Here is a 10,589-nt window from a genome sequence, read left to right as displayed (position 1 = left end):
CCACATATTAACAACAACATCAACAAAAATGTTCAAAAGTCTTTAACTCTTTACATAAGGCATGAAGTAGTATAAAATATATAAAAAATGTATTGGAAATGTATATATGCAAATTAAAGCACATCAGATGATAGTCAACAAAAAAAGGGAAGAGAATAAATTGCTACAGATAAATTAACAAAATATATAAAAATAATCAAATCCACTGCTGTCGAGTCTGACTCATAGTGACCCTATAGCACAGAGTAGAAGTGCTCCATAGAGTTTCCAAGGCTCTAATCTTTATGGAAGCAGACTGCCACATCTTTCTCATATGGAATGGCTGGTGGGTTTGAATTGCTGACCTTTGGGTTGGCAGCCAAGTGCTTTAACGACTGTGCCACCAAGGGTTCTCTATCTAAATATAAACTCCAAGCTCATTACCATCAAGTCGATTCTGACTCAGCAAAATCCACTGGGTTTCCAAGGCTGTAAATCTTTATGGAAGCAAACTGCCTCATCTTTCTTCTGCAGAGCAGCTGATGGGTTCGAACCACTGACCTTTCAGCTAACAGCCAAATGCCTTAACCACTACACCACCAGAGCTCCTTCTATCAAAATATAGAGCTTTTTAAATATCTAGATGTACAGAACAATTTTATGGTAAAGTCAATACAATAATTGTTTGGTTTTAAACAGAAATATATGTCTGAATACATCAAAACAAATCCAATTTTACATCATTTTTATATAGTATTTGCAAATTCTGTTAATACATATAACTAATGAATGGAAATAATTATATACTTTATAAGGATTTAGATTTTATAATCTCTACTACTAGACATCTAAAAATGAAGTTATACAACATAAAAAATCTTGTTTTATTATTTTGCTAGAAGACGTGTATGTCTAAAAATGTAAATGGAAAAAAAATCCTTCACAGCAATTCAGATGTTAACATTTGTAAAATATCAGAAGAGGCTGGCATCTTCCATATTCTCCCTGTCTTAACTTAAATACATACCTGACTCTTTGACACGCTCTTCTGGATCTTCAGAAACTATTAACTGCATAAAGCACTTTCTTCTGAGGGACTTTTCTACAGCTGCTATCTAAAAAGTTAAAAACAAAATGGCAAGTAACAACAAAGAAATCTTTTTCTTTTTCTTTTTTGTAAACTATTGCATTAAGTTAGAAAGCTAGAAATAAATTTATAAAGGTTTAATTATTTTTTAAAACAGTCCATATAATAGCCATAAAACACTAACATTTTTCCTATAAAAATTTTTAAAGAAACAATCTCTTACCTTATGTTTGGATAAAAGAGGGCTGTAGAAAAAGGGAGGAAAAAAAAGAATTAAAAAAAAAGTTATAGCAGCAATATGCTTCCAAACAAATGTCACTGAAATGGCTTTAAAAAAGAAAAAAAAAAAAACTTCTCTGGATTCTAATATTAGCACAGAACATTTCCACTGCTGAAACATTACCACTGGTTTACACAGCTCAAAGGGTGGCTATATCATGTGTTAATTTCCTTAGCTAGCCAATTACTATTGAAAACCCCCAGAGAAACTCCAAATGCTAAAATCCAGACAAATAAAACAATGCTAACCTTCTGTTCATAATGTATCTATAAAATATTTTTTATATATTATTTTTTCATTTAAATGTATGTCATTATAGTCTAAAATAGATTATGGTGAGAGATAATTTTATTAGAATTAATCATGCAAACAGGTAACGAAAAAGATAATTTTTAAGTAATTAATTTTAGAGAATACTCAAGGCAGCAGAATGCATACATCCACCTAAAGGCATGCAAAAAAATGCTCAGCCACTTTGATCAAATACTGAAAAACTGGACACAACCTAAATATACATTAATAACAGACTGAATAAACTTCTGTATATCATATGATGAATCTACACAGCAATAAAACAGAACTATGGTTACATGCAACAACATGTAACACAAACACAATATGAAATAAAAATCTACATGCTGTGTGATTCCATGTATATGAAATTACATAACAGACAAATATATTGTTACAGAACTCAGAGCATGGTTACCTTGGAAGGTGGGTACTGACTTGGTACATGAATGAGAGCCTCTGGAAAGGCTAGAAATGTTCTGTATCTTGATCAGAATGGCAGTTACACACACACACATACACACACACATGTATGTGTAAAACTTCACCAAGTTTGCTCATTTTATTGTACGTATGTTTTAACGTAAAAATATATTTTCTTTAAATATATTTTTGTTGTTGCAATACACACAACAGAACACAAACCAATTTAACAATTTCTACATATACAATTCTAAAAAATATTTTTAAATATTGAAAAAAGTTTGCCATAATTTGTAGGAATTATCTAAATTTTAAAGCCTAAAAATGCCATGTGCATATTATCTTGAATAAATATTTGTTTATCGAATGAGAAAAACATTTGTAACACATTAATAAGCTATTAGTTCCATGGGGGTGGTAGTGTCTAATATTGAGCGTTTTGAAATTAAGAAAATTACGTTTATTCATTTTAAAAGATGCCATTATTCTAAAACTCTAAGGTTGAAACACAACCTATTTAATATGTAAAAAATCACTATTTTAAATAACAAGCTTTCACAGATTATTTCAAAATCTGTTTAAAGTTTTAAGTTATAATTCAGAACCCCTGGTAATATTGCTTCCAAGTTTCAAACTGATTAAGAAATTCGTCATCATAAAAGTTGAATGAGAATCCATCTCTGAACACACATTCTTCAAAGGCTGGTCTCCAGAACAACCAGATCCAAAAGCAAGTTCTATATCTGCTGCATGACCTAAGCAATAATTACTTGGCACTGTTTCATTATTGACAAATAGAGCTTTAGCTTACTTTTTCTGATTCTGAGACAAAAGAAGAAAAATTTATCAATAGAATGGGAAGTTTTTCAGCTTCTGTGTCAAGGATTCATGTTCTAACTTCTACAAATCTGAACTAGTTTAATCACAATCATGCTTCCTTACCTTCAAAACTGTGGGTCAGCAAATAAAGATTTTTTTTAAAAAAATGACTAAAATGCTATATTATTTCTATAATTTAGTTTTAAAAATATAATTCAATAAAAGACAATTTAAAATTATCTGGTAAATGTACTTTTACTTTTGCAGCATTCTGGATAAGCATTATATTTCATTATATTTGCTGTCCAGCATTAAACTACCACTAAAAATGCTGTTTGTACTACAACTTACAAACACTGGCAAGCCAAATTGAATAAATTATCCTAATACATAACTTGCTTTTGTTGTTGTTAAGTGCCCTGGAGTCAGACCCGATTCATAGTGACCCCTCCTTGGGTTTCCGAGGTGGAAAGGTTTCCAACCTTCCTTCTGAGGAGTGGCTAGTGGGTTTGAATGGCCAGCCTTCTGGTTAGCAGTCAAGTGCCTTAGGCACTATGCTATCAGAGCTCCTAATATGTAATTTAGTTGATCTAAATTGCCTCATCTTTTAACCAAAAAGAGATAAAAATTAGAAGAGTTGTACTTTAAAATGTCTAATCAGAAGGGTTCTTTGAGCCTATGTAAAACTGACCTTTTACTGAGTTGAGAGTAAAAAATGTGATAAAAGCCTAGTATTTTATTCTAACTCTAACTGAAAACATTATTTAGTAATGAAATGAACCTTGCATTTCAAATACTACACGCTAACAATGCTGGTTCTTTTTTTGTTTTTTAAATTTTTATTGTGATTGGGGTGAAAGTTTACAGAGCAAATTTATTTTCTATACAGCAGTTCACAGAAACAATGCTTCTTCAATATTTTACCCCTCCTCATTCTAATGAAATGCTGATATACTTACTCTTGATGTGTTGTGCAAAATTCAGTAAGCCATTCAAAATCTTCAGCATTAAATCCTTTTTCTGAATTCCTCTGAGACGTAACTGTATGCAGTTGTACAGTTTTCCACTTTGTTTCTAAATTCAAAACATTTATTAGTCACTGGCTCTTACAAAACATATTTAGGAAGGAAAAAATAGTTGAGTGGCACCACTCATAAAGATTATTATACACAATTATCCTCTCAAACAACCCAAAAGTTAACACTGAAATAGCTAAGTGATTACTTTTTGAAATTAATATCCCAGAGACTAAATTAGCCAGTAGGGCATGCAAATTGATCAGAAAAAATGAAAATAACTACAAGCATTCTTTTATTTTCATTAACATTAGGAAAAAAATCTCACAATAACAGTATTGTGGTAATGTTTCTTTGTAACTAACTGTGGAAACATCTCCTTCTTAACTTACAAAATAGGTCAAGTATGTTAACATTCTAGATAGCAACTTGTTAGATTACTGATAATGCCACAGTGTACATTAGTTTGTACTCACCCCACTGTTCTTGAATGGCAGAGAGATTTGCAAGCAATTGCTCATGATATAATCGTTCAAGCTGAATGAATTTCATGGCTTTCTCATCTGAATAGGAAATTTGAGGAAAACAGAAATCCAGACTTTTTACATTTTAGCCCCATATCTCAAGAGGAATGTTCTATTAAGAAAGTTGCAGCTTGCCAGAAAAATGAGAGGACTCTAAATATTTTTAAATTTAAACATATGTAAAGTAATGCTTCTTGGCTTTGAAGTAAGTATATTTTAATACAGCATAACATGTAGTAGCTATTGGGTTCTACCATCATTAAACAGTAGATACTAAAAGAAGGTTTTCATCCTCAAGGAATGTCTGTTGTTGTTGTTGTTGTTGTTGTGTGCAGTTGAGTTGGCCCTGACTCATAGCGACCCCTCCTTGGGTTGCTGAGGCAGTATCACTACGGTAGCAGATTGCCCAACCTTCCTTCCGAGCAAGGAATGCCTACTAGCTAATATAATTCTAGCAGGGTCAATTAAAAGTAATTTACTCGGAATCACGGAGTTTAAGTGCTTCTTTTTTCATTTCTCTCCTTAAGTTACCTTTTGCTGAGCAACTGTTACCTCCAGTCAAGTGTTTGTTTCCAGGTTCAAATCACCTTGATCCAGTAATTTATTTATTTATTTCCCACAAGACCAAAGAATCAAATGTCTAAACAATGACAAAGCAAAATATTACATGGATCTTTTGACAAAACTTAGTTAACTTGCCATAATTTTTATAATTGTCATGTAAATCCACTTTTTTTCTAGATAAGCTTGTTAACTTCTGTCTTATCTGTGGCATATCTACTTGTATTTTACCAGGATGTGACAAACTGTTCAACTGCCTACCTGCCCTTGAGCAGTGTTCTAAAAGTTGATTGAGAAAGAAGGATGAGAAAAACTCACTGCTTAGGCTTTTTCTCCTTCCCATGATCAGTCAGGTTCAGTTCTCTTTCTGCTTTGTTGTCTTAAAGATATTCCAAGGATCATAAGAAGGGCCAGCAAGAAACAGGGATGATTGCCTTTTCCTTTGCCAGTGACATAAAGTATACCAACCAGCAGTTCTCAAATTTTATCTGAAAAACTTGTTCAAGTACAGATTCCTGGGTCTGATTCCCAGAAATTCTGATTTGTCTGGGGTGGGACTCATGGATTTGCATTTCTAACATGTTCCCAAGGAAGCTGATACTGCTGGTCTGTAGTAGGTTTCTAACATATTAAGTAATAAACTGCCATTATGTGAGGGTATCGGACAGTTTTCTTGCAGGGTTCAGAACAGTCACTGCTTACCCCTCCCAACTCTCTGGTCAGAGATGTGGGGGAAAGTCAACAAGGTTAGGAGGAGAAGCAAACCACTATAGGGAAAATAGGTGCTGATAACACATTATTTCCATAGAGTATAAACTTGGCTATCTCCCTTCCCCGCAGAAAAGTGAGGGAAGTCTTCCCCCAACAAAAGTTAACATCACTTGACACATTTAGACTGATTAGTAATAGAGAAGAAGTCAATATTCCTTTTGCAGGTACATAGCTGTTATAAGACAATCATAGATTTACTATGTGTAATACACTTGACATGAATATTACTTGATTTGTCCTTCTGTTTAATTTAAAAGAAAGAAAATGCAATAGGTATTTTACTTTTGTTTTATTTTCAGCAGCACATGCCTTCTCCAAGGAGCTCTGGTGGAGTAGTGCCTACTGACTGCTAACCAGAAGGCTGGAGGGGCAATCTATTTCTGTAGTGATACCGCCTCGGAAACCCAAGGAGGGGTCGCTATGAGTCGGATCAACTTTGGTTTTGTTTTTTTTTTTGGTGCCTTCTTCTCCTGCTCCCTGCCCCTCCCCACCAAAAAATTACAGCTTTTTTTTTTTTTTTTTTTTTTTTAATGGAAGGTCAAATTTGGGCAGGTCTAGGGAATTTTCTGGAACAGAAATTTCCTACATCTTGTTTTGAGTGGTGGTTGCATGCGTGGGTATAACTATCAAAACCCATGGAATCCTTATGATCTGTACATTTTATTATATGCAAAGTATACATCAAGTAAAAAAAAAAAAAGATAGTTTCCTTCGAGTTCTATTAATTTCTTGTTGAATTAAGAAAAGGATACAGTCTTCCTCCTGGAAATATGATTCTGCTATCTGTTAAAAACAAACAAAACCAAAGGAAAATTCAATTAACATTTGGATGAAAAGACATTTGAAAGAAATCAGGACCTTGAAATCCTGAAAGTTTTTAATATCAAAACTATGAAAACTCTTAACTATGTTACTACTTCAAAACAAATGTGACTATAACAGGACATAATTCTGAAACCACTTATCTCAAGCAAGACAAATGTAGACATTCTATTGCAAGTCAAAGCAAACACCACTGACTCATTAGAGTTTAGAAGTAAGAGCTCTACAGAATGAGGAAAATGAGACAGAGGCTTATACAGGTGTAACACAAGTGAAAAAATGACTTCATTATAAATTCAAAAGCTGAAATATGTTACATCGCATGAGACCTTAAAACCATTCATTCTTATTTTATTACTCTCTATTTACTCACTTTATTTCTATTTATCCACTTTCATTTCTACTTAATTACTTGCTAGAGACCTCATGGGATATATTGACTTTTTGGTTCTGTTTTAATATTTAAGAAAAAGTCAGCCAACTGTTGAGTGATGACGTGTGGAACATGAACAAAGTCATAAATGTCACACACTCTAACACACACTAGATGAGAAGTCCAGGGACGCAGGATCGGGTACCAGTCGAGGCTTGTCACTTAACCAGATTAACTCTAAGGCACCTTCAGATTGAAGAATCCCTTGGTTCTAAATAGTTTGGGAACTTTTATTTAGATATAACGTTTCTGAATGGGCCAGCAAAACTAAAAGTATTCACTGAAAAATATTTGTATATACTGACTGTTGTCATATTTAGATATTTCACTTTACATTTTAAAACAGTTCCCATTGATTGTTACTAGATCTTTAATGAATATTTATATTCCATTTATAGACCACTGTTGCCATTTTCCAGGAAGCTGCCAATGCAAAGACCAATAAACAATAAAGTACTTGTTGAACTTACAAACTAGCAATAAAAAGGAAACAATAAAGTATCATAGGAATGTTTTTTTTCCAAATCCCTCATGTTGGTAGAGACAGTATCCTTTAAGGGAAAATATTTGCATAGCTTAAGATACATTCTATAGATTGAACATATTTCTCTATACACAATATAGATGACTGGGCTCAATCACTTCTCTGTAAATTTTCAGTTTAATCTAAAATTTGATTCCACTTATTTTGCATCCTGAGGACTTTGCAAGGGGGAAATTAATTGTCAAGATTCTATTTTTCTTTTAACAGCTCATTGATGTAATAATGTTATAATAGTATTAATTTGAACCAAATCAACTTGCTAATATTCAATCCCATTTTTTTTTTTTTAGCCTATAAAAGAAGAATTTCATATGGTTCAGCCAATGGTATGTTAATGAATGTTTTAACAGTCAGCTCTGGGGAAAGACTTAATATGTAGTGTTTACTCACTTTTACAGTGTCAATACTCCCATCAGGGCCAGTGTCAAGCTCCCACATGCTCATCATCATTGAACACACCCCTCAAGAGCCAGAACTGCAGGTTCCAGCACATCACTAGGTTCTACCTAATGAAAAATCAATGACAACTTTCTATCTATGAATTTCCAGTGAAAAAACTATGGCCATGCACAGTGTTTCCCTTGTATACATGGGTTGAGATATAGTTCAAGGTTGTCCATTAAAATAAAATATCTGCTTCTTCAAAGCTATTTTACTTGCCTTTTTGCAAACATGCATCAATGACACCCTTATTTATAGAGTTTTCATTTAAGATGTCTTACTAGGATCTACGTCTATTATGTAGCAGAGTTCCTGGCCGTACAGAGACAGAACTTTAAATTAGCATTCAGGTTTCTGTGGCAGTTCCAATAACATAAAGCCCAATATCTCAAAAGTAAAAGGTGTTTCCAGGTTAAAGGGTAACTTGAAAAATAAATATAGAATATTTCCTATAAAAACCAACCCCTAACAAGTGCAACAGGGCAAAAGAAGATGTGTTTTTCGTTTGTTTGTTTTTCTGATGTCCCAAATGCCTAAAACTGAGAGGCACTTTGGTTGAGCAGAAAGAATGTGGGGTTTGGAGATAAGTGACCTATGTTCTAGTACAAGCTCTGCCACTTTCTGGCCATGTGATCTTGGATTTATCATTTCACCTTCTCAAGGCTCAGTTTCCTTATCTGTAAAACAGGGACAACACCTACAACTGCATGAGGCAAGGCTGTTGAAAAGCTGTTACCTAGCATAGTACACATAGTAGTAAGTGCTCGAAACAGTATGAATTAAAGTCTGACCCAGAAGTGCAAGATGTAGAGTAGAATTGTGTAACGAAGGAAGCTGAAAACGAGCATGGGAAGGCAATGGATTTAAAGTTACCCTCGTTTTGGGTTTTTTTTTATTCACAAGGAAAAAAAGGATAATGTCTTTTGGTCATATTCTCATAGAGTGGCTTCAAGAATCAGTGAATCCATTTCTTGCCTGAGTCAGACAACAGTTTCAGTATCCCATATGAAAAGCCAACAAGTGTATGACTTCGCTAGTAATTCATAGCTTAAAGATATCCTGCACTCATATTAAATAAATTAAAGTGTGAAAGATTACTCATAACTAAGAAGGATTTTTAAGTGGAATCTTACAAATTTCTAAAAGCTAACAATATATGTATATAACCAAAGTAACTGCAGTCATATTTCCAGTGGACATCAGCACATATTTATCAATAGAATATCATTTTAAAAATTGTAACTTTCCCCAAATTAATTTTCCCTCTCTAATCCCTTCTCTCTGCCAATGGCACTACCATTATACCAAAGTAGATCTCCTAGAATCATCTCTGACTTCTCCTTCCCCACTTCCTGCAATCTAATCCTAGAGATTCTTCTTGTTGCAGATGTCATATTCAGCGCTCTCCATGTCCACTCTTACCACTTAACCAAGATGCTTTTCTTACCTGATACTGGAACTATTTTATTTTTGGCAAGATCATGCATAGTTTTTTTTTTTTCTTTTTTAAAATTTTTATTGTGATTTGTATGAAAGTTTACAGAGCAAATTTATACAGCAGCTCATACACATTTTGTCTCGAGACAATGACTGCATTTCCCTACAATATAATAACTCTCTTTCCGCTTCCTCCCTGTAGTAACATTTTCCCTCCCATGCACTCCTACCCTGCCATCTCCCTGTGTAAACACTGCCCTTCAGTTCTCCCATCACTGATTACCCCAAGGAGTGTATCCACCTGATGTAAATATTCATCTCATATGCCTGTGGATTGTTTGGCTGGAAGCCACAGGAATCATGCATAATTTTAAGAAGTCAAATAGTTCTATAAGGTCTAAAAGGAAAACAGCAGCCCCTGCCCCCTTGCCCTATTCCCTTTCCTTAAGAAAACATACTTGTCTTTGATTTACCTTTTTTCCTCACCCTCTATATCTAAATATTAAGGAACTCTGGTGGTGCAGTGCCTAAGGCAACTGACTGCTAACCACAAGGTTGGTGGTTCAAACCCACCAGCCACCGCACAGAAGGAAGACTAGGCAATCTAATTCCATAAAGATTTACCACCTCAGAAACCCAAAGGGGATAACTATGAGTTGGAATCAGCTCCATGATGGTAGGTTTTTTGAGTATATATAAATATTAGCCATTTGTTGATTTTTTTCCTTTAAGATGATGATGATTGAGTCCTTTCCTCCTTTCCCATCCCAGCCCTACAAACGCACACACTCTCTCAGACTCCCTTTGCCAATACTGTTATATTGTAGTAATGGTTAGATCAATACCTTAGTATGAACCAAGCTATGTTGTAAACTGTGATTATTTGCCCTTTCCTGGAGTGTTTTTTTTTTTTTTTTTTTTAAGAGACAGGTACAGTTTTCTATGTATCATTCATACAACTCTAAACACTCCACACATTGTCTGTCTCTCAATACATTCAAATAGGAAAGTGATTAAAAAAAAAAAAAAAAAAAAAAAAGTAATGAAGAAAGCCAATTCTTTTGTTTTTTTTTTTTTTTTTTTTTTTTGGATAGGGGGACATAATCTGCTTTCTAAGACCCAAAAATTAATTTCAAAGAAACATATCCCAATTCCACTTGA

General features: G+C 33.9%; 1 protein-coding gene across 1 annotated transcript in view; it reads right to left on the bottom strand.

Moving 5' to 3' along the window:
• The window catches only part of CNST (consortin, connexin sorting protein), a 107,078-nt gene that overhangs the window by 34,693 nt on the left and 61,796 nt on the right, over window positions 1–10,589 (bottom strand). The window contains exons 3-7 of the mRNA XM_007955715.2: window positions 6,504–6,534; window positions 4,372–4,458; window positions 3,839–3,953; window positions 1,290–1,311; window positions 1,007–1,094 (exon numbers count right to left, since the gene is read on the bottom strand). Of these exons, the coding sequence (XP_007953906.1) occupies window positions 1,007–1,094; window positions 1,290–1,311; window positions 3,839–3,953; window positions 4,372–4,458; window positions 6,504–6,534 (343 nt within the window). The remainder of the gene's footprint in view (window positions 1–1,006; window positions 1,095–1,289; window positions 1,312–3,838; window positions 3,954–4,371; window positions 4,459–6,503; window positions 6,535–10,589) is intronic.

The sequence above is a fragment of the Orycteropus afer genome, unplaced genomic scaffold, assembly GCF_000298275.1.
Source record: "Orycteropus afer afer isolate SDZICR_OR568_19922 unplaced genomic scaffold, OryAfe1.0 scaffold00533, whole genome shotgun sequence".
Classification (NCBI taxonomy): Eukaryota; Metazoa; Chordata; class Mammalia; order Tubulidentata; family Orycteropodidae; genus Orycteropus; species Orycteropus afer.
The sequence above is the reverse complement of the archived record's forward strand: the minus strand, read 5'-3'. Positions and strand labels throughout refer to the sequence as shown.